At 46.2% G+C, this 27710-nt stretch overlaps 9 protein-coding genes across 9 annotated transcripts; 5 read left to right on the top strand and 4 right to left on the bottom strand.

The window, feature by feature from the left end:
- Positions 1-68: 68 nt before the first annotated feature.
- Positions 69-2450, bottom strand: M431DRAFT_513743 (hypothetical protein). Its single transcript, XM_024920088.1, has 3 exons — positions 1969-2450; positions 847-1881; positions 69-779 (listed from the first exon to the last, which is right to left on the bottom strand). The coding sequence occupies exons 1-3, from the start codon at positions 2334-2336 to the stop codon at positions 341-343; spliced, it is 1842 nt and encodes a 613-aa protein (XP_024768013.1). The 5' UTR covers positions 2337-2450; the 3' UTR covers positions 69-340.
- Positions 2451-4708: 2258 nt separating this feature from the next.
- Positions 4709-6282, top strand: M431DRAFT_155799 (glycoside hydrolase family 10 protein). The gene is made up of 4 exons (XM_024912939.1): positions 4709-5354; positions 5429-5663; positions 5753-5955; positions 6013-6282. The coding sequence occupies exons 1-4, from the start codon at positions 4842-4844 to the stop codon at positions 6103-6105; spliced, it is 1044 nt and encodes a 347-aa protein (XP_024768012.1). The 5' UTR covers positions 4709-4841; the 3' UTR covers positions 6106-6282.
- Positions 6283-6432: 150 nt separating this feature from the next.
- On the bottom strand, positions 6433-8350 carry M431DRAFT_21384 (hypothetical protein). Its single transcript, XM_024913486.1, has 2 exons — positions 7767-8350; positions 6433-7706 (listed from the first exon to the last, which is right to left on the bottom strand). Exons 1-2 carry the CDS (start codon positions 8245-8247, stop codon positions 6580-6582), a joined length of 1608 nt encoding a protein of 535 aa, XP_024768011.1. The 5' UTR covers positions 8248-8350; the 3' UTR covers positions 6433-6579.
- A 290-nt stretch (positions 8351-8640) lies between these two features.
- On the bottom strand, positions 8641-10471 carry M431DRAFT_513741 (hypothetical protein). The gene has a single exon (XM_024920087.1). The coding sequence runs from the start codon at positions 10222-10224 to the stop codon at positions 8704-8706; it is 1521 nt and encodes a 506-aa protein (XP_024768010.1). The 5' UTR covers positions 10225-10471; the 3' UTR covers positions 8641-8703.
- Positions 10472-10744: 273 nt separating this feature from the next.
- M431DRAFT_100291 (hypothetical protein) lies at positions 10745-12080 on the top strand (the record flags this gene model as incomplete). The annotated part of the gene is made up of 4 exons (XM_024911188.1): positions 10745-10873; positions 10928-11054; positions 11106-11438; positions 11497-12080. The coding sequence occupies 4 exons, from the start codon at positions 10745-10747 to the stop codon at positions 12078-12080; spliced, it is 1173 nt and encodes a 390-aa protein (XP_024768009.1).
- A 195-nt stretch (positions 12081-12275) lies between these two features.
- M431DRAFT_501237 (hypothetical protein) lies at positions 12276-13284 on the bottom strand (the record flags this gene model as incomplete). Its single annotated transcript, XM_024917999.1, has 2 exons — positions 12276-12958; positions 13026-13284. 2 exons carry the CDS (start codon positions 13282-13284, stop codon positions 12276-12278), a joined length of 942 nt encoding a protein of 313 aa, XP_024768008.1.
- Positions 13285-17852: 4568 nt separating this feature from the next.
- M431DRAFT_487773 (hypothetical protein) lies at positions 17853-18887 on the top strand (the record flags this gene model as incomplete). Its single annotated transcript, XM_024916502.1, has 4 exons — positions 17853-18047; positions 18207-18344; positions 18413-18509; positions 18583-18887. 4 exons carry the CDS (start codon positions 17853-17855, stop codon positions 18885-18887), a joined length of 735 nt encoding a protein of 244 aa, XP_024768007.1.
- A 1508-nt stretch (positions 18888-20395) lies between these two features.
- On the top strand, positions 20396-24979 carry M431DRAFT_546970 (hypothetical protein; the record flags this gene model as incomplete). The annotated part of the gene is made up of 3 exons (XM_024921237.1): positions 20396-21655; positions 21715-22397; positions 22452-24979. The coding sequence occupies exons 1-3, from the start codon at positions 20572-20574 to the stop codon at positions 24975-24977; spliced, it is 4293 nt and encodes a 1430-aa protein (XP_024768006.1). The 5' UTR covers positions 20396-20571.
- An 814-nt stretch (positions 24980-25793) lies between these two features.
- M431DRAFT_525484 (hypothetical protein) lies at positions 25794-27673 on the top strand. The gene is made up of 3 exons (XM_024920624.1): positions 25794-26329; positions 26385-26772; positions 26828-27673. The coding sequence occupies exons 1-3, from the start codon at positions 25919-25921 to the stop codon at positions 27598-27600; spliced, it is 1572 nt and encodes a 523-aa protein (XP_024768005.1). The 5' UTR covers positions 25794-25918; the 3' UTR covers positions 27601-27673.
- The last annotated feature ends 37 nt before the right edge of the window (positions 27674-27710 follow it).

The following is a 27710-nucleotide window of genomic DNA, read 5'->3' as shown; positions in this document are numbered from 1 at the left end:
TTCTATTCTGTAATTATCTCAATGTTGCCTTGACGATAACTGCACCTCAAGCCAAGATTGATGCCCATCTTCTCTTTATCATGTAATGCAGTCATTGTCATCCTTTTTAGCACTTGATAGCCACGTAAGAGATGATTTCTTTTTATTCTGCTGATCCATCTTCGGTGATGCCAGCGGTAAATTAGCTCTCTCTATCGCGGCTTTACCATGCTGACAAAGATGTCGGGCGCATCGATAAAGAATTGATCATTCCTCTTAAAAAATATTCGCTTCTTATATATATTTCATCAATCCCAATTATGTGTAGGTCTTTAAGATCTCTTGCATGTCTGCCTGAAACTCAGCTGGCAACTCGTAAACTAGAATGATTCTGTATCTGGTCCAACTGCTCATAACTGGGACGTTCTCCCTTCACAACCATAAATGCTGCCGATGTTTTATCGTCAAAAAATGAGTTGGCACCCTGAACAGCGGCATGGTACTGAAAGCTGAGATTGGACTTGGCTAAATGGTTTGATAACGGCTCCGCTCCACTTGTCTCTCCACGGGGCACCAACATGTCCAGCTCTTCATTTCGGGTTGTTCGTAGTATGGTGGAAAATGATGACCTATACGAAGTGGATGATGCCCCTATGCATGCCAGTCCAACTATCACAACTGCGAAAGTAGCGAATATACCAGTCCCGTATGCTGTGTAAAGATTGCGTGGGTTGTAGGAATATTCATTTAGAGAAGTCCATTCCGTGACATTTCCGGTTGTACTGTTATCAAGACTACGCCTGTTTATTGTCAGTGACTGTTTGTAGGGGGTCGTTCGTCTCTTGTATGGTGGGAAATGAGATTTACAGTAGATCTGGGTTGCTGAAGAGACTCAAGGTGATGTTGGATACAAGTTGTTCCAACGTCTCTGCCATGGTGAGATTGGTGCCGTTTCCAGATTTCTCACCCAGGATGCCTGTCTGGCCGAAACCATTTTGCAAATATTGCATATCGTGAGTCTGGGTGAGTACGGTAGACAGAACTTGAGTTCGTACTGGTTGAAGGGAGCCATAACGCGTTGCGATAATTTTACCCATTAGGATGCCGCCCAATGAGTCCATAATAGATACATAGGCAACCTCAGGGAGTGTATGGTCACCTTGGCCCGTTACGGTGGCAACACTAACTGGGTTGAGCCTTGTCAGGTTGCGGATGTTGATGGTCTGTTTGCCGTTCTCGAATCCTAAATCGACGCTATAAGACGAATTATAGAGCCCGCATTCTATAGTCCTATTTGCGAATGAGCCGTATGTTGGAAATCCAACGAAAAATCGGCAGCGAGCTTGGTGGTCTGCGGAACTCGCCGTGTCGTCAATAGTGGCCAAATTCCCACTTAAGTCGAGAATGGTTTGGGGGTCGAAAATTGCCCGCAAACCACTCAATGTTCTATTCTCCCAGTTAATGATGGTATCTCCTGTTTTGTTATCTCGTGCCGTCTGGGGAACAAAACTGAAGTATGTAACTACTTGATTAGACATTCCCCAAATTGATCCATATGCTTCTTGGAAAGTTTTATCATAAGCGGCATGGAATGCAGAATTGCCCCCCAATGGTCCGCATGATAGAGAGGGACCGTAAAAGTCTAGAGAGTATGAACTATTGGCATACGGTGCCTGTATGGGAAGAATGGTTCCTTGAGATGCCACAGACGAGACCAGTCGGGCGACCGCAACGGAAGGGGCAACATATCCGCCGCCACCTTCGTTGCCCCATTGGGCAAACGGATACGGGCTAGTTGAGTTTATTGTGGGCAAGGGCTTAATGTGTTTTGTCTCATTCAGTTGCTTAGATGGCTGAACTGTCAGTGCCGCGGGGGTGAAAACGGCAACAATAGGTAGCGCCCTACTCGGTACGAAGATACAGATATATCAGCCAATATAAAGCCATTAGGGATATCGGGATATTGATCATAGAAGGCAAATAACTCACCATAAAATGCCAGCAATCAGCACTAACCCAAACCCCTTTCGCCAGAGCTCTAGAGTTAAAAATTCCCACGCATTAGTAGTGACGCTGAACATGGCGTCTACTCCTTTCAAGGTTGCATGACGGGATCGTAAGGTTGTCCACAGTAGTTGTGTATAGGCAAATCCAGCAGCTGCTGTCAGACAAGTTTTGACTAGAAAAGCCATGCCAGTTCCGATGCGAATGTTCCATTCTTGTTCGATGTTGCTTTGTACAATTTTTGCATTCAGAGATGAGTAGAAGAAATGGTGGCCGAGCGCAAAAGCTATACCGCACAAAAGACAGCCGATCATTAAGCTCGGTACGGCCCAGTGTGCCTTAAATAGCGCCATCTTCGGAGGAGCTTGCGGCGAATTCGTCCAGACAATTCATCTAAATCGCATAGAGAAGGGGCACAGTGCAGTATCAGCCTGCTGAGGCGGTGCAGATTTATCGAAGGATGTTCTATGAAAATAATTGCATGATCGTCTATATAACGGAAAGCTGTTCATCTCCATAGTACAATTAAAGTAGCCTTTAATCTTGAAGCGCTTTCAGCACCTGCTACAAGAAGCGGGGACCAATCATGGAGTGGGCGCTTGCCCTTGTGGAAGTATACCTCAGGAGGATTCAAGCTTGTTTCATGTGAAACACGGGAAATCCTTTGTGTATCTTATTAGGTGGCAATAGAACGATGATTTGAGCTAGTAATCTTTACCGTAGCAGTTTCTATGAGCTTTGCCAACACCAGCAAGCCCAACCACTAATCACTTTTTCTCATTTCATGACGCGACAGCGGCTGCTTTGTGCCAAGAAACCTTGCTGAAGGGAATTGGCATCACCAGATGATCCCGATCCAATCAGATCTTCCAGCATCCAGTCCAGTTTTTTTGAGGAATCTCTTTCAAATACACATTCTTAAGATGTGATCTATCCGACAGTGTATGCCATGGCCTACTTCACCGTAGACGGGACGAGAATATCCACAAAAGGAAGCGCTGATGCAATGTATCTCATGAGCGACGCAGTTAGCGTGGCGCTTCGGCATTAACCAGTATCAGTCTTGTCCAAAATCCCTCGAGCAACCCGGTCACTTGCGCGCAATTGAGCGAAGAGACGATGTGAACAAACGGTGCATGTGTAGCCGATCTTTGGTTCCCGTGACTTATCAGTCCAGGCTAGACGTTTAGCGAGAGAGGCTGGCGCATTCTGCTTTTGTGAGCGTCTAGGAGATTTTGAATAAGGTATGTATTCTTACTTTTGTCCCCTAAGGTCGGTCCAGTTTAATCTCTAATTGTTTGCTTAATGCTACCTATTGACTCGACTGATATCCCCTGCCTGACCTTGTGCGAGAGATTGCGGCAATACACCATGTATGTTATTCTCGCTCGCTTTATGTGTCACTTATAAGCTGCACTCTTCGCGGTGTAGGGTGGCTTGTGTCTGCGCACACCAATTACATGAAGACAGTATTACTCCGTAATATGCTGTTGTAATACATAACGGCGTGATGTAACAGTCCATATGTAAATATTTCACGTGCTTAAAAAGGGGGCATATTGATTTGATTCATAAGTGTTCAATAATCGCGCCCAGCCGGTTATACAGGTAGTGTTTCATTTAGCATTAGCATAATACCTAAGTGCTCATATGTGACTTTGTGGCGAACAGAATGGAACAGGTCGCTGCATCAAGGAGTCATTACTTAGTGCGCTGTTTATACATCGAGAAAAAAAAAATCGGAGGAAATAGAGTGTAGAAGAAGGTATGAAATTACCCATAGGTAGTCAGTATTCAATACATAACAGTCGCAAGTCTGGACCCGAATGCTTTGATGTCATATAACTTCGCTAGGTGTGCTGACATTTTTATCATCACCGTTTTAAGGTATTCCTATTGTTCTGCTATCCCTAAGTATCCTGCCCATTTAGTCAATAACCCCCAGCCCACAGAAGGAACAGAAGGACCCGATAACCCCACGATGGTGTCTATGCAGCTGCTGGTGGGGACCTGCACATCTTCAGGCTTTACGTACATACGGTGCTCAAGGCCAATTAATTTACTGAAGCTACAATAAGGCTATTATAGAATGAGAGCAATTTTGCCATTTCAATCCGGGTATTTAAAACACTTAGTATTTATGGTTAATAAATCTCCGAGCTACTCATACTCTGCTGTTTATTGATATGCCAAGCTATGTAACCCCGCAAAGATAATTAATAAAAGCAAAAAGCACGACAGTGTAACCCCTAGGGAATGGCATCTTCAAAAGATACTCTTGGCAGAACGGTTAATTCAGTTCTCCTCTATTGCTTTCTTTATGCGGTTGATTACGGCAAAATATTTCCCTGGGCGCTCATAGGCAGAAAGCTTGAACAAGCATTTAGAATCTTTACTTTGGTCAATCTTTGCTGGAGCTAGACTTACATTCCTTTACTTCTGCCAAGGCAAGGTTAAACTGCTGCTATTACAGAGCACATACTTCAGTCTCTGCTCCATTCTTCAATAGGAGAGTTACAGTAACATTTTATCTTTACCCGGGGCGGCTATAGAAGAGTCTCACATATCCGAATATGATGAAGCATCCGCGAGCTCTTCATATAACATTTCATTATAAGGCTTTGTATCAAGATTACCAATGCCCTACAATTATAAATTCTTGCGATACCCGCTGTTGAGATAAGCTATACTATTGGATTCTATTCCAACAAGTAAAGGGAACATCATAGCGCAAGACGGCTTGTGGAGTGTCATTGTTGTACGAAAATTTGAACAGAAACCAGGTATATTATGTGGGTGTTGAAGCTGTCCATGATGTTGCTGACTCTCTGAAATAGAACCAGTAAACATCAGCAAATATGAAAGCAAATATAATATTTTGCCTTCTGGCGCCTCTGGTAGCCGCTCTCCCGGCCGAATTCATTCGATTGGAGCCTGAACTTGCCGCACGCCGCGTTAATATTACTGAGAGAATGGCTGATTTAGAGGATCGACAAGCCTCCGTGAGCATTGATCAGCTCTTCAAAAGGAAAGGCAAAGTTTATTTTGGAACTGCAACTGACCGTGGCTTACTCCAACGAGAACGAAATGCAGCCATTATCCAGGCTAATCTTGGACAAGTGACGCCAGAGAATAGCATGAAATGGCAGTCACTTGAGCCTAACCAAGGCCAGTATAATTGGGGAGATGCAGATTACCTTGTTAACTTCGCCCAACAAAACGGCAAGACGATACGTGGACATACTCTGATTTGGCACTCACAACTACCTAATTGGGTCAATAACATCAATAATGCAGATACTTTGCGCCAGGCTATCCGTACTCATGTTCTCACTGTTGTTGGAAGATATAAAGGAAAGATTCGCGCTTGGGTAAGTTGTGAAAATCTCAACTCGTTCCTTTGGTGGGTGGCTGCTAAATTTATGTATTTTTATGATGTCAATAGGATGTAGTAAACGAGATCTTCAACGAGGATGGAACACTACGCTCTTCTGTGTTTTCTAGACTGCTAGGCGAAGAGTTTGTCTCGATTGCTTTCCGTGCTGCTCGAGAAGCTGATCCGTCTGCTCGTCTCTACATCAACGATTACAATCTCGATGTTGCCGGGTCTAGTAAAGTCAACTTGATGAGATACTATGTGGATAAATGGATCTCTCAAGGAGTTCCCATTGACGGCATCGGTCAGCCAGCAATGTTTAACCCCCTTTGACCTCATTTCCGCGGTTGATAGCTCAGAATATTTAGAACTAACATAAGACGCTCTGTACAGGAACTCAAACCCACATCGGTGCTGGAGGAGGTGCCTCTGTACAAGGTGCACTTCAGCAGCTAGCTACAGCACCAGTCACTGAATTGGCCATTACTGAACTTGACATCGTGGGCGCACCGTCGAACGATTACAGCGCAGTTGTTCGAGGATGTTTGAACGTTCCTAAGTGCTTGGGGATCACTGTGTGGGGTATTAGCGACAAAGTAAGTACATGGCACTTTTACCCTGCTAAACAGAGAACCTTATTGACGTATTCATAGGACTCGTGGCGTTCAGGCTCCAGTCCCCTTCTATTCGACAGCAACTTCAATCCTAAAGCAGCTTACAACAGTATTGTAAGCATTTTACAATAAACTCTCTGCATATGGTGAAGGGAAAAGCGTGCCTCAGAAGATCGAAATATAAAAAGGATTACCTCAGATGCGGAATACCAGTTCCATTGTAAATGCTTAGAAATATACATGAGCTACAGGTCTACACTTGTACCTTCGAGATGACATATTCTTATATTGCTTCCAATTTCTCGGCTCCCATCGGGCATTCGCCTCTGTTCACGCTATACGAACTTTTGAAGTGTCTTTGGGAGGCATTTCCTGCTTTCTAAACGTTTTAAAGCGAGAATCACAAATCCAAAAGTCAAACACTAATTACTCTCTGCCACAGATGGAGGCAAAGGTCTCGTAGATTTGTATCTCAAGTTCTGCTTCTGCATTTGCCTTAAACTCAACTGACAGGGGCGGAATATGAGAAACAATGCCTTCATTCGTCATTCATTATATACCATTACGCTCGTAGATCCTCATAAAAGCACATCAAGACATCGCCCGTTACGACAGTGCGAGCTGCCAGCCCCGTTGTCGAACGATATCCCTCCAATCGACCCTCTCTGTCTCGCTGGATTCATCCCTCTTCTTCCAAACATCTTCCAAGACCTCCCTACAAGCATTGACATTTCTAAATTGCCTCCATTTGTTCATTGTGCAAAGTCTGTTCCTAATACACTCAATATGCGTTACATCCGTAGCCTCTCCACCAGCAATAAAAAGAGGAAAAAGCAACGAGCACTCAGCCAGAGATCCCTCCGGTACTTTTTGTGCAACGTCGCATACCGACTCAACATATACGGAGATGCCTTCTGGCAGTATCTCAGCCGCACGCTGTGGGAAGTATTGGCGTACGACACGATCGAGGTATATGAGGCCTGCACTTCGATATGTTTCGCTAAGGAAGGCAAGCGGCGTGTTGGCGGAAGACGCTGGACATTTCCATTCTCGAAGACTAAAAGCGATATTGTGGGCTCGTTGAAGTGGTGTATGGTAGTTGCAATCCAAGGGTAGTTTTTCGAAGATGAGGGCAAACTCGGCTTCTTCTAAAGTCAAGTCACCGCCAACGGACGCCTTGTATTCTGCGCAGTCTGCGTTCAAAACACTGATTTCAGATATCAATATCATAATCTTAGACGCAAAAGCAAAGTAGGGATCCGCCATGGCATCGTCTGCAGACATCCAATAGTCGCCCGTGATCAATGGCCTCCTGTCTAGTGAAACGCTCATCAGGATGTCATGATAGGCAAAGTTCCTCACAAGCCACCTTCTTTCAACCGATTTTAGCCAGTAGTCGCTCAAAACAGACCGCGACGTTTGTAGCGGGCCTACTTGCATATCGGAACTCTTGGACTGTAAGGCCGCCGCAGCACCTGCTAGATGGTGTGCCCAACTACTGCTGGTTGCGTCCGAAATAGTCTCCATGGAGCACATGGCCATAGCTACAGCTAGACACATTTCCCCATTAAGACTACCTTCTTGAAGGGCAGCGCTAAGGTTGGCAAGCACCCGCCCACGATACTGCAGCGACGCATCGTGAAAATTGGGGTCTCGAAGGGCAAGGTGGGCCGAAGACCATGCAGCCATTGCATCAAGGAGGGCAGGGCAATCGAATGCCATTGGCAATAAGACTAGGTCCACTATTAAAAAGGAATTCTAGAAAATGAAAAGAATGACTGAAGTGAACTAACCGGATAAGAAACAATTGTTTTCCGCGGTTGCGGATAGCATAATAGCGAGAGTGGAAGTGTAATACCGCATCATGGACCTTCGACTGGAGCTCCAATCATGACCAGCGGGGCTGTCAAGACGCACAAGATCCAGAGGCTCATGAATCTTTGTCAACCTCAACACTTCGGAGATATGATCGCTCTGCGAAAGACTAGAGTGTTGAGAAGCCCAGTATGGCTGTGCCTGGGAAATCCCGGAATCCTCCTCCACAGCATCCTCGCTCCAGGCACTTGACAGCTGCCGGGGCTTCTCATGCTTGCAAACAAGGTTAAGTCGTGAGCAGTGCCCGCATATGGGCAAACCCTGGTCGCATTTCTTCTTGCGCTGGCGGCAGGTCAAACAACCGCGGCGCTGTCGCGTGTAGCCGCCCTTTTTCGTCGATTTGCGTTGTGTGACCAGCGGTTGTGGAGTAGACTCTAGCGGAACGGCCAAAGTTGACATGGTGACAACTCATATGTCGGCGTGATGGGCGTTACAGGCGGCAAGAGATTCCAATGTGGGACGTTGTGCAATACAATATACACTGCGAATAGATGGGATGAGATGCTCAAGAGGAAGTGAAGTAGTAAGAGAGCGGAGATCTAGAGTCTCGGAAAGAGTTCATGCACGGCGTCAATGGCGGCACGAGATTGCTATCTTACTAGCGGATGATTGAAGATAGCAATTGAGCGTCCATTGGCTGGAAAGAGGCGGAGCGAGTCATGAGTAAATGTGGGTGGGCCAAGAGCGCGGGGAATCACAAACGTGGGGGGGGGGGCGATTTGGAAGTTGTTGGAAATATACTTTGTGAGAGGCAAACTAGCACTCGCGGAGAAGAGATGAATAACCATAAGGGGAATTAATAGTGCATTATCTAGCCCAAAACGTATAGAAGGAAATGTTCGTCTAGTCGAAACGTTAATGGACGGACTCGCCTTCATAGTTGTCCAACCTAGGCCCAGTAAAGGTTTTACGCAGTTTGGCAACCCATGCAATTGTTGTAACGGCTAGCCCGACAGCCATAACTACAATCAGATAGTTCATGGAGCTAGCTGTGACAGGATAACCCACGGGAAAGCAGAAACAGACTGAGAAGAAAATGACAAACAAGGTGGCAACTGCGTTGGTTATGTAGCCAAACTTGCCCAGAGAAAAGGCTCGCTCGGGGAGAATGCCGCGGCCTCGGAACAAAAGAGCAGCCTGAGGTAATGCGACAGTGATGTTGAGCGCAAATAGGGTGAGGTTAATGAAACTGCTATAGGCCGTAGATGACGCAACATAGAGGACCCCAATGATGATCTGCAAGACGAGCATAACCGCGGTGGCGCGAACAGGACTTGCCCAGTTGAGGCGAGAGATGAAGCTGGAGAAAGGCACCCCGCCGTCACGGGAAAGAGACCAGATTGTTCGCCCCGCGAAAATGAAGAGGTTGAGGACAATATCGTAGAACATGACCATATAATACACGGCCCAGATGGTTGTAGCTACTTTTGAGTTCAGCGCCTGGTTGTATACCTCCAAAATCGGAACACCGGACTCGATGAGGGCCTGGAGATCCGTAATAACAAACATGAGCGCAATGTTCCATGCAAGGACTGTGATGACACCCAAGACCATGGTGGTAATGATGGCAATAGGGACATTTCGGCTCGGGTTAGGTACTTCTTCAGAGACGTGGGTAGCGGCGTCAACTCCAGAATATGCCCATAAGCAGCCTGTAATGCCAATGAAGATGGCCCATCCATCTGGCCACCCGCTGACATTCTGATAGTCTCTGAACACAAAATCCGCGGTTTGTTTGACGTCTTTGACAGCAAGCAACGTTACAAGAGAGGCGACGAATCCAACAAGGGAAAGTACCAGAATCGTCACTCCCAGTTTGCCAATCGCGGTTGGGAATCGAGATGTGACAACAAAGGCGATGATACAGAGCAAAATATGCAATAGATATGTATGCCAAGCCTGTGTTTCGTAGCCTTCGTTCCAAAGACCCACGACGTCGAGGATAGAGCCGGCGACAAAGAGGTTGCACGACACCGTTGCTGCCATGATATAAATCACAGAAATCCATCCTGTAAAGAACGCGGCGACTCGACGTGTAGACGGCGGAAAAGTCATGTAGACGATATGATATTGGCCCCCAGCAGATGGGAATGCAGAAGCAAGCTCTGCAAAGCCAATGTTGATGATGACCATAACAACTGCGGCAGCAATGAGGCCGTAGATGAGGGCTGGGCCACCACCGCATGAAAGCGGGACGGCGACACCAGAGGCGAATGCTACCCATGAATTCATGGTGGTGAAACCGAATGCGATGACCGAAAGGAGGGTGAAGCGCTTCTTGAGGTGTTCGTCGGGATGCATGTATGGTGACTTGTCTTCCACATGTGACTGGGAAATGGACGCGGTGTCCGGAATGTCAGATTTGCCTGAAGCCATATCGACGAACGGCTTTCGCTCTTTGGCGTCGATTATAATAACGAAATTTGAGAAGAAGAATGATGAAAAGAGTTGGGGTTAAGGGAAGAAAGAAGACGAAAAGTTGGGGGCGTTATGACCAACAGCTGGTCTGACTTGGGTATGTCAAGAAACAGTCCGCGAGAGCCATCCTATATAACATTGCGCGGCGGACATGTATTTAGAGGTGTTATATATCTGGGACACCCTCATCGCGGTGAGAGTTGATACTCTGAATACGACGCACTGATAACGGCACAACCTGGAGGTGGGTCGGACTAGGCGGCTCTACTTGGCCGATCTCGGGCTTTGTTGAAACGCATCTCACTTAGACAACATCCCCGCCATTAACGCCGGGTGTGGGGATTGTGGGGGAGGCGAATCCGGGAACTCAGACACGGCGGCCTTATATAATAGAGATGTTAAAGGCCAAATGTGCTGGATATGGTGATTCCTATCATACCTTTCTTTACGAGCAATCTTGAGCAAGTCTTATCTAGAAATGAAGTTCGTGTCGCTGTTACACCTCCTGTCTTTTATCGGCTCAGGTTATGCCTGTGGCGGTCATCATGATGAGAAGGAATGGAGTAGTGAAGAATTAGCAGAATTGGAGGCGAAATGGGGGCACGAGGTATGTACTGGGGTAAAATCGATGTTAATAACTCTTAATCACTCACACATATAGTGGTCGTTCAATGGCATCGGGTCATTTGCTCACCTGGATTATGTCAAATGTCTCACCAACCCTCAAGAGAAATATGACATTGCCATCATCGGAGCGCCGTTTGACAACGCCGTTTCTTTCAGACCGGGTAAGGGCTTTCGCATTGTTCAGACGATGAATCTTACTCATTCTTTCTCAGGCGCCCGATTTGGCCCCAGAGCCATCAGACAAGCGTCTTCGCGCCAGACTTCATTACGCGCATTCAACCCTCGCGCCAACATCAACCCGTACCAAAATTGGGCAAGGATTGTTGACTGCGGAGATATTCCTATAACTCCCTTTGATAACAATATTGCAACAGAGCAAATGACTCAGGCATTTAAGAATCTTGGCAGAGCTCGGCCTATAAGCTCCTTGAGTCAAGGTAAACCGAAGCTCATCACTCTTGGCGGTGATCACAGTTTGGCGCTTCCCGCTTTGAGGTCCTTGAATGAGATTTATGGTAGGCCCGTTCGTGTGCTTCACTTTGACGGTATGTGTATCTCCCATAAACTTTAAGACAAACGAGCAAAAAAGCTAAATCACGGCAGCTCATCTGGACACTTGGGATCCTGCTGCGTACCCATCCGCTTGGGGCTCAACACACTTCACCCATGGCTCAATGTTTTGGATGGCTAACCAAGAGGGTCTGCTATCTAATTCATCAACCGGCCAGTCTGTCCATGCTGGTTTACGTACCCGCCTCAGCGGTACGGATTGGGCAGATCACGAATCCGATACCGCTCAGAACTGGGTTCGCTTTGCGGCTGATGAGATTGACGATATTGGCACCAAAGGTATCATTGATGGTATTATGTCGGTGTTAGGAACTGAAGACCCTGTATATCTGTCTGTCGACATCGACGTATTGGATGTTGCTTTCGCACCGGGTACTGGAACTCCGGAGCCTGGTGGTTGGACTACCCGGGAGCTTATCAGGATTTTGAGAGGCATCGAGGGCTTGAATATTGTTGGTGCTGATATAGTCGAAGTCAGTCCAGCGTACCAGGGAAGAGGTGAGGAGACTGCATTAGCAGCAGCACAAGTCGTCTATGAGATTCTAAGCTCTATTGTCAAGAAAGGGTTGGAGAATGGGCTTAAAGGAAAGGAAGGGAATGAAAAGGATGAGCTGTAACAAAACGCGAAATTAGAATGTGCTTTACTATTACAAACAGGCTTTTATAATATGTTATTGCCACAAAAGAAACATTACCATGCCAAGTATAAGTATGAAACAAAGTAAACTGTAAGCTGATCTCTATAGACTATAGGATATAAATGCAAATGATTCCACATGTTTACTCCACATGTAAAGAGCACGAGAGACATGCTACACAACTAGATCATGTATCGGATACTGGTATTGGCTGGCATCCAGAAAGTAGCGGCTCTTTTCTCCATGAAATTGTCCATAAAGTCTCCGAACAAACAGATTGAGAATTGAGTCATATAAACTCCGAATCGTACGGTCCTTCTCCCACCAGTGGTGGCGGACAAACACACCGCGACATTTGTTGTTGCCGATGTATGGCGCTCCATTACCTTGATCGCAGGGAATGGTGCGTAATTCGTCTGGTCCGTTGTAATCATAACGTAGGTGATATCCAAATGCCGCTTGCTCATGCGCCCATTCTTTTAACCAACGATCACAGCCGGGGTAGCGATCGCCAGTCGGACAGTTTTCCCAGGCATCGAACATCTCTTGTGTACGGTTACTCTGTTGCGCAATAATGAACCCGGTATTCCAAAGCAGTCGACCCTTGTCATCCTTGTTGTAGCTCTCGTCAGGATCTTCAGCCATGGCGACAAGCGTCCGTGGCGTTATGTTCCAAAAACTCATCAACCATTCAAGTGGGAGATGAGGGTGAACGAACTCAGCATCCGCGTCGAGGAAAACCACAACAGCATGGGATTTAAGAGCTTCTTTTATCATAGGGACTTTCACCCAGGTGCCGTGACGATCGTTGTAATTAGGGGCTCGCACGAGTCGGTAGTCGTATCCATGGATCATTGCTGCGGCGGAATCTCTTTGTTAATATGGATTGGAGAATAAAAGTGAAGGAAATTGGGTATACCATACAATAGAGATAATGACTCATAAATCCTGCAGTCCGACCTGTAATCTTAGACAGATCCGGCTTCTCCCCATTCAATATCTCGCCAGTGTTCGTATTTGGCCGACTATCGACGTCAAGAATAATGAGTTTTTTGCCAAAAGTCTCTGTCCATCGATAGGAACCGCTCGGAATTTTGTAATGCTCGCCGTTATCGGCAATGAATGATTTGGAAGCAATGTTGTGCAAGTATGGTCTCCATAGGTGTTTCGCTAGGTACGACATATCTGTCCAATTTGCAGGCGTTCCGTCTCCGAAGCACAATCTAATTTAGCATCGTAAATCAGCTGCATTCTCATTTGGCATCGCCATTCCATCCCTGATGTTAAGAACCAAAAAATGATGACTCACGGTGATGGCAAAGTCACGTCAGCTGTGTAGAGCGTGGCTATATACACGATAATGCCGTACACAAGTAAGAAGCTTCCTACCGCCAGCGGTATTTTGAGCTGTCGCCATCTGTGGTGCCACTGTTCTCGCTCTGGAAACTTGAAAAAGGTGATCCCTCGAGTGACATGTCCTTCTATTACAGCTGCTGTCCATCCGGCGCGCATGTCAAGAAAAATTTGCTGCCTGAATTCTTTTTTTCCTTCTTGAGACGTACTGGCTGCTGGTTTGCAAATTTCTTACAGTATAATCTTTCGATAATTTCTACGAGAGACTATATATACATAAACCAAAGTGGCTTTCCTTTCTAGAAACAGCTGCAAAGCAGATACGAGATACAATTTTACCATTTGAGTAGGTGGAGCAATTAACTGCAGTGAGGAATGTCGGTAAGAAGCAGCTACTTGCAACGCTGCAACAGTCTTTCTTTCTAACTTGCTCTTTCACAACCAACACATACGAGTAAGGTGTGATAACTTCAACATGAAAGATATGGACCAACAATATCCACCAATAAGTCTGCGCCTCTTTTGCACACGTAACTAAGAACGTAATGCCCGTGGCCTTTGCTCTCTCCCACTAGGGATACATTGATGTTAGCGCTTGGTTGAGTGAAATAGTAGTAGGCTGATAAACTCGTAACTGCTAAGCCGTAGTTGTAAATGTCGCTCAAAAAGCGAGCTGGGACCTTTTTGGATATGCAGTGGAGTATCAAAATTCTCGTATTCACCTAGTATGCAATGCAGTTATGGAGTGGAGGGTGACGACTTTTGTAGTAGGGCTGGGATCCCTGCAGGCGCTAGAATTGTGACAAGCAGTGGTGTTATGCTTAACAAAGCTTGGTAGACAAATTACATTAGAGCACTTTGCCACAGTCGACAGCTATTATCAGATCAATAAGAAGCCGACAAAGTAGTGATAAAAGAGTAATGCATTAAGCAAATGCTATTTGATGGTCAACCTTTTAGGTTGAGTCTAGCTTTATGGTGGTGAGAGAATATGTACCAATTCCAGATATTCGTGAGCAGCAGCACCTAATGGGGCCATCCCGTTGCCGTCTATCGTATCAATCTTAGTGCCATCCTTGCGTAAAGCTATTGGTAGTACGGCGTACCCACCAACATTTCGTAAGTAGCACGTTATTATATCTTTTGAATCGTCCCTTGTCGTAAACGATAATACGAGCACTGTTCATAGGACCAATGGGTAGCCGTGATATCAACTGGAGATATCATTGGCCATATCAAAGACCTATAAAGTGGCATCACATGTCAGTCGGACCCTGTTTGTAGAGTCACTATAGCTAGTGCCATCAACTCTGCTTTCAGGATACGCTTACTTGACAGTTATACGACCCACGTAGGAGTTTTTCACAATGTATTGATGGGTCAACAACGAGAGGTCGTTACACCAAAACCTCTTTCTGGAAGTAGCTATAATTTCTTCTTTCGTAATTCGGCACCGGCCGGACAGCGAGAATTCCCGTAACCGAGAGACCCGCCTTTCTCTGCTGTGTCAGCTTTCCATCGATACGAAAATCACTACGCCGCTGGCTAATCCGTTGGCTAACCCGCTGTGGGTCTTGGTTCCCGTCTCCAAATTTGCACCTTATTTACTCTTGGCGTACAGCAGCCTGATGGCTCCCACGTGGCCTCTCTTTGTCTGGTCGCTTCTCGTTGGTCGTTTTACGGTGCTTTGTATCTATACAAGCTTATGATATAGAAGTGCTCTCCTAAGCATGGGTCACCGCCTTGACAGATACACCCCTGTAATACACTGTAATCAAGGACCAACGTAGTCTCTGTCTCGCATCCCAGGAGATGCTGCAATCGCTCGTTATTTGCTATCTATGTTCTTATTGTAACATCATCGTCTTCTTAATGCTTGATAGTGTGAATAAAGACCGCCAGTGCTTCCGGCGACTGCCAAATTTGATCATTCTACAATCGTGATTTGAGTCAGTCACAGGATTAGCTTCACCAATGGGAGCTACACGGAAAAGCGAGTAAAGGAGGCTGATGCCGTGATGTCGTAGTTGAGGGTACTGCTCCCGGGTATGACAGGGGGACATATCCGTGCCGACGTGTTCAACCCTCTCCTGCCAGAGCCCCTTGAACATTTCGCATTTCGGCTAAAGAAGCACAGGAAAAACTTTCATAGAAGCTTATTTTTAGACTGGCTGATATATCATTCCACGTGTTTCTTTGTGTATTCAGTGTTTGTAATCCTTGGCAGTGTATGAACACTACTCGCTCAATGCCAGAAGAGTCTTATATAAAGCTTGAGACCACCTGAGCGACCTTCCGATGGTAGTTGCAACACCTCCTTTCTTTCCATCACATTTGACCTGTTGCCAAAATTATACGGCAGCCATAGTATTTCCATACTCTTTGCGTCTTCTCTCCTTATTTAGTAGTTGGTCATTTGTCGTTTAGCCATCTTTATTAGTAGCCGTTCTTCAGTTCCTAATCACTGGCTAAATAAAAGTATGCTTTTTTTTCTTTGCATCTTGGAGACGACATGCACACTGTTGTGAGCTTTGCTGTTAAGCGTTGACAGCTGTGACCTCAATATTCGACTTTGTGTTACTGAGAACACGTTCGCTAGTTCAGTCTATATTAAGATGTTATTCCATAACAAACTGCACAATTTTCCGCCTCCAGATAACAGAGCTGAAACAGGCTTGAAAAATGGGAGTGGCTCATAATCGCTATTGGATGCACGAAGAGGAAGATACGGAACCGCCGTATTCGTGCTATAATTAAAATTTGCTGGGGGTATCTATGTAACGAAACCCCCCCCCCCCCCCATCCAAGAATGGTAGATTGATGTGATATTTTCTACTATTACATAGTACACGCTATCAAGAGATTCGTTAGATGTTATAACACTACGTGATAGATTGTCAGCATCTGCAGAAGGTATTATACATTAACTACTTTGCTAAACCATGAGGGAAGGGAAACCAAGATGGTGCGGTGTGGGGCAGCCACATCGCCGTTTAATGAGGGTTAAAAGGGATGAGATTAATTGTCCAGCTGCTAAATCAAGTGACGTAGGGCGCTGGAGAGAAAAGAGAGTGAAGAGGTGACAGAGGGTAGGACCAGCGTGTAATGTAATAATAACAGCAATAAGAGTTCAGTTATGGAAATTGATATAAGCATAATTAAACTAATCTTAGTGCTGCCAGGTATTGGGGTTTGACTCTCAGGGTTCGTGTGGCAAGTTAATAGTACTACCCAGTAGTACTGAGCAGAGACGAAACAAGCTGCTGATCTAAGCTTGCTAAGTTGCTACCCCGACAATGTTTGCCTGTAAGCTGCATTTTCCTAAGCACGATCTTCACGCATGTTTGAGTCCAACAAAAATTGCCCAAGTGGCTGTGTCCATATAGCGTATATAAAGACAGTTGATCGTATAGTACGGGAGCAAAGACATCCGGCTGGTAGGGCAAGTTGCTAGTCTGCTGCCAATACCCCGATTTTCTAAAAACACAGCAGCCGCCAGGGTCTTTCCTGTCAAAAGTACTCTATAAAAAGTGGGAAATCTCTTTAGGAAAAGAGTCACTAGGAGCACTAAAGAATTCCAAATCCCCTCCAAGTCTCCCTAATTCCCCGGTGACATCGTTTTCTCCGGGGCTATCCCTCTTCCACTGTCTCAAGATAGAAGCCCGTTAGAACGGGAACCGACAACCGCATCTTCTCCGCTACCGGGCGTGCATGCGATTGGCACCGACAACCGCCAGGGACAGCTGGAGGTCGGCGTCTGTGGGGCAAGTTTCGGGCACAGCTAGCACGGAACCCCGAGTCGCCGGCCTGTTTCTCTCCCTGTCCTTGTGTGCTCTAAAAAAAGATGACCCCGGGCGTTAGTAATAGTAGTAGGTCGCAAGTGTGCGCCAAAGCACCCATCAAGTCATGCTGCATAAGTTTATATATCAAATTTATCTACCCAGATGCTATGTAGACAATATTATTTCGAGTCATTCCCATTAGCCAACGTCCTTGCATCTCAATTCAACATTCGGCTCAGACCCCGCGTCTCCAGCTTATTTTTCTCTATCCCTTCTGTATACCATTCTTTTCTTTTGCCGTATTTATTCCTTGTTCTCTGGTTCCTTTATCCTTTTCCCTAGCCTCGCTATACCTTTTACAGAAGACTTGCCAGTTGCAATGGAGCATTTACGGGATGAAAAAGCGTCCGACGGATCCCCTATGCTATTACCCGCCGTTTACACGGCGTATGATCCTTCAGCATCTACTCCACTTGCACCGCCGCTCCTAAGGAATGTTGGTAAGTAAAGAGAGGTAAAGAGAGGACGAAAGGCACGAGATCCATACCTTGAACGTATTGTTGGACGCACGAGGCTTGTCATCCGCGTGTTCTCTTTGCTTTTTACTGCCTCTATTATGATTGTACTGGGATATGCCGTCGCCAAGTACCTAAAAACCCAGCACATGAGCGTGACAGATGATCGCAGTGGGTTTAAGATGAGACTATGGCCGTCTGGCTTGAAATCGCAACCGACGCTGGTGTTGCTCGGAGTATCGGCAACGGCGACTTTTCTAAATCTGGTTCTTTGCACCGCCAGTTTCTCATCTACCGTGAGTGCTCTTTACCTATGGCATACCATTTTCTCACCCCCACCCTTCCACTGGTTACTCTCACATAGCTCCTCCTCTGCTTTCTCCCACCTGGCATTCGAACCGATATGCCAGAGCTATAATCGCATTTTGGATAAAGGAGATTCTAACACTTTATAGGTGCGCCACGTTACAAAAGTCGGCAACATTGCCACCGTCATTGTTTCTACTATTGCTATTATCCTCTGGCTGACGGCTGGTATTTTGTACAAGGTGGATGACCTCAATGAGCTAGAGCACTACGACATGCTCTCTTACGTCTGCACACGCACCACGACGATAATCTTACACGCACTGTAGGCAACTTTTCTGCTATGTGTATACAGATGCGTTATGCTTGGTGGGCAGTGATTGTCGTTGGTGTCCTGGAGCTGACGGCACTCGGAACAGTTGTCTGGGCTATTTGCACTCCTAAGAAAAGGGGTGTGTACGCTGAGATTTAGTGCTACAATTTGGCCATTTGTCCCATTTCGAGATCCATACGTGAAAAAATTAGTCAGACCAGTAATGGATGGTATGGAAGAGGATATCAAGGACTCACTACTGACACCAAAGGGCTGGTCGGATACCAACCGCTCAGACGTCGAATGGGGGACGCAGGTAGGGGAAGTCTGCAATGAAAGATATTCCATTTTCTTACTATCCTACTTATCTTTGAGAATCTTCTCAACAAGAAGGATCACACAAGCCACAAGAAGAGATACAAATGAATACGAAAGCAGCGTATTTGCTGTCTATTTTACCAGATACCTAAGCACAAGTGCCAACTCTTATTTTTTTGACAACGGTCGTTCAGGGTAGACATTCTCATAGAAACCCCATATGTTCCGGCCCATAGAACCTGATCCAAGTTCGGTCGACTCGACTCATTTCAATTCAATCAGATGCACTCGAATTAACTTCATCCAATTTCTTCCAGACCAACAAGGTCTATAAGTACCTTTCAGGTCACTCGCTTAGACAGCTGAGATAGCTGGTCGATAACACTGACAATCACAGCAGAAGTCAGATACCAGTCTGTCAGCTACGTGATACCTATCCGCTCTTACCGACCTAACCGCGTTACCAATATAAATCTGAGTATAAATATTTATCCCCTGAGAAAACTAACCTATAATAATCTAGAGAAATCCTCTCCTTCACAGATGCCTGGCCATGCCGTTGTGTCAAGGGGGCTTGGTTTATATGGGGGGTTTGCATTCTCATAAACTGGCAAGTACATTGGCAAATAAGGGGTTTCAGTTCAGGGGACGTACAAAAAAACCGATTCCGGCATTTTGAAGAATTTATTCCGATTCCGCCGCTTCAACTAGCTCCCCCCTTAGACTTTCTTACGGTATGGAGTACACTAGCCTATGGAACCTTTCCCCTGAGTCGTTGATGTTCAACGCAAAACGCTGGTAATCATAAATGCTTCTATTTATTCCAAAAAAATGTGTATTAATAGAGATAACTTTCATGTTGTGTAAAAGAAGTTGCTGAAAGAGGATACTATGAGGGAGGAGATAGTATATACCTACACACATAAACTAATGAGGATTGAATTAGGACAAAAATGCAGCTGCTATTAGTAATCCCCATCCAAAGATAGAAAGCGTCTCTATCTCTTCAGGTACCCGTAGTCATCTCACCAAACAAATTGTGGCCAACGTTGATCGCTCCCGAGGAGTATTACCGATCAGGTCCCTAGTCCGGTTCCGCTTGAGTCCATGGAAATCTGCACCCGGCCGTCCCGGTGTACTTGGTACCCACATATGCCGACCTTGTAAATACCGAGGAGCGTATAAGTGGGCAGCCGAGGAACGCAGAGATAGGAATTGGTAAAAGCACAATACGAGAAGAACTGGATACATTAGGATTTCGGCGCGCAATGTATCCGATGTTGTGGATTGGTCAGTAATATCTGGTTGAGAGGAAGGACACACCCCAGGCCTTGGTTATATAACTATACGTGCATAATTTCTCTCCTGTTATCAGTTTGATTCATGTGATTGATTCAAAGACTTGTAATTTGCAAGTGTTCTACTTGAGTTCATGACGAGTACAGTAGATGTGCATCAACTTCATAAATGTACGAAGAAAGCGGATACCGAAAGACCGCGATTTTACTAATAATCTCCAACGTCGATAGGGGGCTTAGAAGATGGTCTGGAGCTTTTATTGCGTCATCAGATAACAATTGAATCCCCCCTGACTATGAATGACTGGCAATGGATGGATACATTTGCATGTGTATGAGAGATTAAATAAAAGTAAAAATAACAACTCCCTATCCACCCCTATCTGAGGCTATCTCACTCCACTCGTGATACTTGACTCAAAGAAAGATCCAAATAAAAGCGTACCTCATAGTATATACCGGATATTCCGGCCCCGTCGAGGATTAAGATATAACATGCTTGATTCCCCTACCCAATTAGGTCCTTTTAATTGAACATAAGAGTCGTTTGTTTACATCTTTTAAGTCAGTGAAGATACAAACGCCATGGAATATAACGATTTCACCGACGACTCTGATCCTGGTTTACCAGAAGGAAAAGAACATGAAGCCGCGCCTATTCGTCTTCGCGAAATGCGAGAAGCCTCCAGTGCAGAGACTCTCGCTTTTCCCCATGCAGGAATCACATCTCCTCCGAGCAAGGGCGCCGAATGGAGCATGACACCCCAACTGATTCAACAACAAGAACGTGAAGCCGCAGCAGGCTTCAAGAAACGCGAGCTCGGTGTCACCTGGGAGAACCTCACCGTGGAAGTCCCCGCTGCTTCGGCATCCGTCAAGGAAAATCAGTTCTCTCAATACAACATACCTCAACTCATCAGAGACTGGCGCCAGAAGCCACCAATAAAATGTATTTTGAAGGACAGTCATGGCTGTGTGAAGCCAGGAGAAATGCTACTGGTCCTAGGCCGCCCTGGATCCGGATGCACCACCCTCCTCAAAATGCTTTCCAACCGTCGTGAAGGATACCATACAATTAAAGGCGATGTGCGGTTCGGAAATATGACTGAACAAGAAGCTGCTCAGTATCGAGCCCAAATTGTGATGAATACAGAAGAGGAGCTCTTCTATCCACGGTTGACAGTCGGACAGACAATGGATTTCGCCACTAAGCTTAAAGTTCCTTCTCATCTCCCAGACGGCACTGAGTCAGAAAAGGGTTATGTGGCCGACACAAAACAATTTCTTTTGGAGTCCATGGGAATTGCGCATACATTTGAGACGAAAGTCGGAAATGAGTTTGTTCGCGGTGTGTCCGGTGGCGAGCGGAAACGTGTATCAATTATCGAATGTCTCGCTACCCGAGGATCAGTATTCTGTTGGGATAACAGTACGCGCGGTCTTGATGCAAGCACGGCATTGGAGTGGGCCAAGGCTCTTCGAGCCATGACCAACATCCAAGGCCTCTCGACTGTCGTCACCCTATACCAGGCAGGAAACGGCATCTATAATCTTTTTGATAAGGTATTGGTTCTGGACGAAGGAAAACAGATATTCTATGGGCCTTCTGCCGCAGCAAAGCCGTTTATGGAAGACCTTGGGTTTGTGTATACCGAAGGCGCTAACATTGGTACTCAATTTTCTACCCCCATTGATGTTAATAGTAAGGACAATGCTGACAAAGTCAAGGTGATTTCCTGACCGGCGTAACGGTCCCTACTGAGCGAAAAATCCGACCTAGCTTTGAAAATAAGTTTCCAAGAAACGCCGATGCCATTTTGGCGGAGTACAAGCAATCTTCAATCCATGGCTCTATGGTGTCAGAATACAACTACCCAAACACCGATGTTGCCCGCGACCGAACTCAATCATTCAAGGAATCCGTCGCCTTTGAGAAAAATAAGCATTTGCCGAAAAACACTGTCCTTACGACCAGCTTTATGGCCCAACTCAAGGCGTGTACTATCCGACAATATCAGATTCTATGGGGTGAGAAGTCGACATTTTTGATCAAACAGGTCCTGTCACTCGCCATGTCTTTGATCGCTGGTGCCTGCTTCTATAACTCCCCCGCTACCTCTGCCGGTCTTTTTACCAAGGGTGGCGCCGTCTTCTTCTCTCTCTTATATAATTGTATTGTTGCCATGTCTGAAGTCACAGAGTCATTCAAGGGACGACCTGTCTTGGTGAAACAGAAGTCCTTCGGATTCTATCATCCTGCAGCTTTTTGCCTGGCACAGATTACTGCGGATTTCCCAGTCTTATTGTTACAGTGCACGATTTTCACTGTTGTGATATACTGGATGGCTGGACTCAAAGCTACCGCTGCAGCATTCTTTACTTTCTGGGCCATCCTGTTCATAACTACACTGGTGAGTGAAAACTACTGCGAGTGGCATTTAGTAACTTTAACTGATGAATTAAAGTGTGTTACGACCTTATTTAGATGCATTGGCGCCGCATTCAGTACTTTTGAGGCCGCTTCTAAGATCTCGGGTACAGCCATCAAGGGAATCGTCATGTACGCCGGATATATGATCCCGAAGCCCAAGATGAAAAACTGGTTCCTGGAGCTATACTATGTCAACCCATTTGCCTATGCATTCCAAGCGGCCCTATCGAACGAATTCCACGACCAGCATATTCCCTGTGTGGGAGACAATCTCGTTCCGAGTGGACCAGGGTACGAAAGTGTTGATTCCGCCAACAGAGCCTGCACTGGAGTTGGCGGTGCTTTGCCAGGTGCGGACTTTGTGACAGGTGACCAGTACCTTCTCTCACTGCATTACAAGCATTCTCAGCTCTGGAGGAACTACGGTGTTGTATGGGGCTGGTGGGGGTTTTTCGCCGTCATCACCATCGTTTGCACGTGCTTTTGGAAAGCTGGCGGCGGCGGCGGCGCTTCGCTTCTGATTCCTCGCGAAAAGCTCAAGAAGCATCATGCTTCTTTTGACGAGGAATCACAGAATCAAATCACGGAGCGAGCTAAAGACGCTGCCTCTGAGAATGTAATGGAGCAGGCAGATGACAATTTGGTCCGCAACACATCCATCTTTACCTGGAAGAACCTCACGTATACCGTCAAAACACCATCAGGCGATCGTGTGCTCTTGGATAACATTCACGGATGGGTTAAACCAGGTATGCTTGGAGCACTGATGGGTTCTTCTGGCGCAGGTAAGACTACCTTGCTCGATGTCCTCGCTCAGCGGAAAACAGACGGCACGATCAAGGGTAGTATCTTGGTTGACGGCCGCCCTTTGCCTGTGTCCTTTCAACGAATGGCTGGATACTGTGAGCAATTGGATGTCCATGAACCTTTTGCCACAGTCCGCGAAGCTCTTGAATTTTCTGCCCTATTACGCCAGCCCCGAACTGTTCCGAGAGAGGAAAAGCTCAGATATGTCGAAACTATCATTAATCTTCTGGAATTACACGATTTAGCCGATACGCTCATTGGCACCGTTGGCAATGGACTGAGTGTGGAGCAGAGAAAGCGTGTTACGATTGGTGTTGAACTTGTGTCCAAGCCAAGTATCTTAATTTTTCTTGACGAACCCACGTCTGGCCTAGACGGACAGTCAGCATATAACACAGTTCGTTTCCTACGCAAATTAGCCGATGTTGGCCAAGCTGTGCTTGTAACGATTCATCAGCCGTCGGCTCAACTATTTGCACAGTTTGATACCCTTCTGCTCCTAGCACGCGGAGGCAAAACAGTCTACTTTGGAGACATCGGTGACAATGCAAAGACCATTAAGAATTATTTTGGACAATACGGTGCTGTATGCCCTATCGAGGCCAATCCTGCCGAGTTCATGATTGACGTGGTCACTGGGGGTATTGAAAGCGTCAAAGATACAGACTGGCATCAAACCTGGCTCGAATCTTCCGAACATGGGCAAATGATGACTGAACTCGACAACATGATCTCTGAAGCTGCCGCTAGCCCGCCTGGGACTGTTGATGATGGCTACGAATTCTCAATGCCATTATGGGAACAAATCAAGATTGTGACACAGAGAATGAATATTGCCCTATTCCGAAACACCAATTACGTCAATAATAAATTCTCATTGCACGTTATTTCTGCATTGTTGAATGGATTCTCATTCTGGAGGGTTGGTCACAGCGTTTCCGACCTAGAGCTTAAGATGTTCACAACTTTCAACTTCGTCTTCGTTGCTCCTGGCGTGATTAATCAGCTTCAACCGCTTTTCATCCAAAGACGAGATATTTATGACGCACGCGAGAAAAAGTCAAAGATGTACTCTTGGGTTTCTTTCGTTGTTGGTCTCATTGTGTCTGAGTTTCCCTATCTCTGTGTGTGTGCAGTTCTCTATTTCGCTTGCTGGTACTATACCGCACGTCTGAATGATAATTCGAACCGCTCAGGTGCAGTCTTCTTCATTATGCTGATATACGAATTCATCTACACGGGAATTGGTCAATTCGTCGCCGCCTACGCACCCAATCCAACGTTCGCGGCTCTAGTCAATCCCCTCATTATCAGTATACTTACCCTGTTTTGCGGAATCTTTGTACCTTATAGACAGTTGAACGTCTTCTGGAAGTACTGGCTTTACTGGTTGAACCCTTTTAACTACGTTGTCTCGGGCATGTTGACTTTCGGCATCTGGGGTTCCAAGGTTTCCTGCAAGGAAGAGGAATTTGCCATCTTTGACCCGGCCAATGGGACATGTGCCGAATACCTCCGGGACTACATTGCCGGAGACGGTTGGCGGATCAACTTGACAAACCCGGATGCTACCTCGGGCTGCCGAGTTTGCGAGTTCAAGAATGGCAGCGACTTTTTGACGACGCTTAACATTAACCACTATTTCTACGGCTGGAGGGATATCGGAATCTCGGTGATTTTCGCTATTTCTGGATATGCTCTGGTATTTGGAATGATGAAGCTTCGAACTAAGGCATCTAAGAAGGCTGAGTAGCTAAGTGAATAATGCAGTGTTGTGTGGAATGTTACTTTTATACGAAGTGTTACGCAATGAATGAGGTCAAATTAGAACGTTACTACTTGAGTTTTTTGGCATATAATCATATAGACTGGCAATAATATAGTATTTCAATGAACCCTTCATCTTTTACTTCATCATGTAAGCTGCATCTAATGTGAATGCAGAGAGGCTTGCGGTCTTCCCCAGGGTAGCTAACCAAGGCCATCGCTGAAAGAACTATTTTTGGGAAGGTCCTAAAGCGAAACGAGTTTGCGAGTATCACTATACTCTGTCAGGGAATGGCACAGACCATAGAGATAGGCATTGTAGGTTACACTAGCGGCTGGTGGAGTCCTTCGGTATAGATTGTGGCAATGGTTTCACATGTTGATGCATACATATAAGCCAATATGAAGCTAAATCATCAGCTGTATCTCACACGAGTTCTCGGACAAGCTAGATACATAAAGTTATCTACGTTGTAGCAGAGTAGCGTTAATAAGCTGGTTACATCACCCTCCTGTGAGATACAAGGGCCGAAAGCCATGACTAGAATCCCACAGATTCCAATAAACCCGGAACATCGCCACTAGAAGGGCAAGGTGGATGTCCATATCGGGAAGCTAACCCACCCCAGTCCTTAAAGCGAGCCAATTACAGAACACCGTTTCTTATCACTCATCTGCGTACACTGGAATGGACGGAAAAGACGGCATATCGAATTTTTACGTCTGGAAACTGACTGTTGATAAGATGATGTAAAGGAGATAAGAAAAAAAAAGTGAAATAACCCTTTAAAGGTATGTTGCGCACGATTTTATTTCCCTTTCCCCCCTTGTCCACACGTCGGCGTTGCTGTCGTGTGATGTGAAACCATATTGGTATTGGTTGCTTTGTCCTTCCTTTAAGCCGCCCGAGCCATCAATTTCATCGCCATGTCGATTGAGAAGCGCGACCTCGGATCGGGGCCTCCGACTCCCGAAGGCAATATTCAATCCGACGTCGAAGCGGGTCAAACCATAGTTCTCTCGGCAGATCGCGTACATAAATTGCAAGCACGCTGGGCCATCTTGCGGTACTTGAACGCTTTCGAATCATGGCTCGATCGTAGACTAGGCGTCGAGACACAGGGTGTGGATCGGATTCCAGAGGAGGAGAAGCGTCCACCATCGGTATGGAACATCTTCCTCATGTGGTGGTCGCTCAACATTCATGTTGGCGTTTTGCCCTTGGGGTTGCTGGGACCGGAGTTTGGTCTCTCCCTGAAACAGTCAATCGCGGCCTCGATTATTGGCATTATACTTGGTGCATTGATGACGGCGACTACGGGCACATTGGGACCAAAGGTAAGAAAACATCGATCCAGTTCATGTTCTCCGAATATAGTTCTGATGAAGGCAGCTCGGCATGAGACAAATAGCCACATCACGATACTCTTTTGGCTTCTGGGGCGCCAAACTGTGTAGCGTCCTCAACATCGTCGTGGGTGGTGGCTTTGCAGTCGTCAATTATGTGGTTGTTGGCCAGATACTCAGCGCTGTCTCGGGCTATACCATGAGTATCACTGTTGGTATCGTCATTATTGCCATCATATCTTATGTGGTGTCCATCTTTGGCTTCAGACTGATTCATACTTTCGAAAAATACTCGTGGATCTACACGTTTATCCTCATCTGTGTTCTCATCGGACAGGCGGCGCCTCATGTGAAAACCGATTTCCCGGGCGAAGACGGCAACTCAGGCCTAGTATACTCAGGAACATTCCTAACCATTGTCGCGATCAATTTTTGTAAGTTATTGAACCCCATCCCCTCATTACGCATATCCTAACTCCGCACTGCTAGCGAACGCATCGGGTTGGTGTTCGATCGCTGCGGATTATTATTGCAACTTCCCCGCTAGTACTCCGGCTTGGAAGACTTTCTTCCTCACCTTCTGGGGCATCGTTATTCCCACCACCTTTTCCGTCACTATCGGTTGCTGCCTTGGAAACGCTGCTGTTACGGTCGCCTACCCCCCATACGCCGATGCCTACACCAACCACGGCTTGGGAGGCCTCATTAGTGAAATCTACCACCCACAGGCTTGGTCCCGTTTCTGCCTCGTGCTGCTTACCTTTTCAGTTCTCGGTAACAATATTGCCATCAACTATTCGTCTGGCCTAAGTATGCAGCTTCTAGGCCATTACTTCCACGCCGTGCCTCGCTTCATCTGGTCCCTGGCCTTTGCCATTGTAGTGGCGGTGCTAGCCATTGCGGGACAGCAGAATCTGTCCAATGTCGTCAACAATTTCGTATCGCTGCTGGGGTATTGGACTGTTAGCTTCACCATGGTACTACTACTTGAGGATCGCGTCTTTCGCCGCAAGGATGGCTACGATCTTGAGGCTTGGGACCAACCGCATCTGCTCCCTTGGGGAGTTGCGGCTGTGGCGGCTTTACTCGCAGGATATCTGGCGGGAGGTGTACCAGGCATGAGCCAGACATGGTACGTGGGACCCATTGCAGCCAAGTTTGGTGGTGATGGAGGTGATGTGGGTATATATATGAGCGCAGTTATTACCGTTCTTGTATACACCATAGGCAGGTTTTTTGAGAAGAAATATACCGGTCGGTAATTTCTACATATTTATTTATAAGTTCAATAAACTGGTATATACTTTACTATTTTTTTTTTAATTATGTCAGGACATTACAAATTCTTTTCATTGTGTCATTCAAAAGTAGT

This window comes from Trichoderma harzianum (assembly GCF_003025095.1).
Source record: "Trichoderma harzianum CBS 226.95 unplaced genomic scaffold M431scaffold_26, whole genome shotgun sequence".
Lineage (NCBI taxonomy): Eukaryota > Fungi > Ascomycota > Sordariomycetes > Hypocreales > Hypocreaceae > Trichoderma > Trichoderma harzianum.
The sequence above is the reverse complement of the archived record's forward strand: the minus strand, read 5'-3'. Positions and strand labels throughout refer to the sequence as shown.

What these genes read in the sequence shown, in the direction of transcription:
- M431DRAFT_513743 (XM_024920088.1), bottom strand. Translation starts at nt 2,336, where the DNA reads ATGGCGCTATTTAAGGCACACTGGGCCGTACCGAGCTTAATGATCGGC. An exon ending in CTGATTGCTGGCATTTTATG is followed by an intron (nt 1,882 to 1,968) that starts GTGAGTTATTTG and finishes CGTACCGAGTAG; the next exon opens with GGCGCTACCTATTGTTGCCG. An exon ending in TTCAGCAACCCAGATCTACT is followed by an intron (nt 780 to 846) that starts GTAAATCTCATT and finishes GACAATAAACAG; the next exon opens with GCGTAGTCTTGATAACAGTA.
- M431DRAFT_155799 (XM_024912939.1), top strand. Translation starts at nt 4,842, where the DNA reads ATGAAAGCAAATATAATATTTTGCCTTCTGGCGCCTCTGGTAGCCGCT. An exon ending in AAGGAAAGATTCGCGCTTGG is followed by an intron (nt 5,355 to 5,428) that starts GTAAGTTGTGAA and finishes TGATGTCAATAG; the next exon opens with GATGTAGTAAACGAGATCTT. An exon ending in TGTGGGGTATTAGCGACAAA is followed by an intron (nt 5,956 to 6,012) that starts GTAAGTACATGG and finishes ACGTATTCATAG; the next exon opens with GACTCGTGGCGTTCAGGCTC.
- M431DRAFT_21384 (XM_024913486.1), bottom strand. Translation starts at nt 8,247, where the DNA reads ATGTCAACTTTGGCCGTTCCGCTAGAGTCTACTCCACAACCGCTGGTC. An exon ending in AAACAATTGTTTCTTATCCG is followed by an intron (nt 7,707 to 7,766) that starts GTTAGTTCACTT and finishes TAGTGGACCTAG; the next exon opens with TCTTATTGCCAATGGCATTC.
- M431DRAFT_513741 (XM_024920087.1), bottom strand. Translation starts at nt 10,224, where the DNA reads ATGGCTTCAGGCAAATCTGACATTCCGGACACCGCGTCCATTTCCCAG.
- M431DRAFT_525484 (XM_024920624.1), top strand. Translation starts at nt 25,919, where the DNA reads ATGTCGATTGAGAAGCGCGACCTCGGATCGGGGCCTCCGACTCCCGAA. An exon ending in CGGGCACATTGGGACCAAAG is followed by an intron (nt 26,330 to 26,384) that starts GTAAGAAAACAT and finishes TGATGAAGGCAG; the next exon opens with CTCGGCATGAGACAAATAGC. An exon ending in CATTGTCGCGATCAATTTTT is followed by an intron (nt 26,773 to 26,827) that starts GTAAGTTATTGA and finishes CCGCACTGCTAG; the next exon opens with CGAACGCATCGGGTTGGTGT.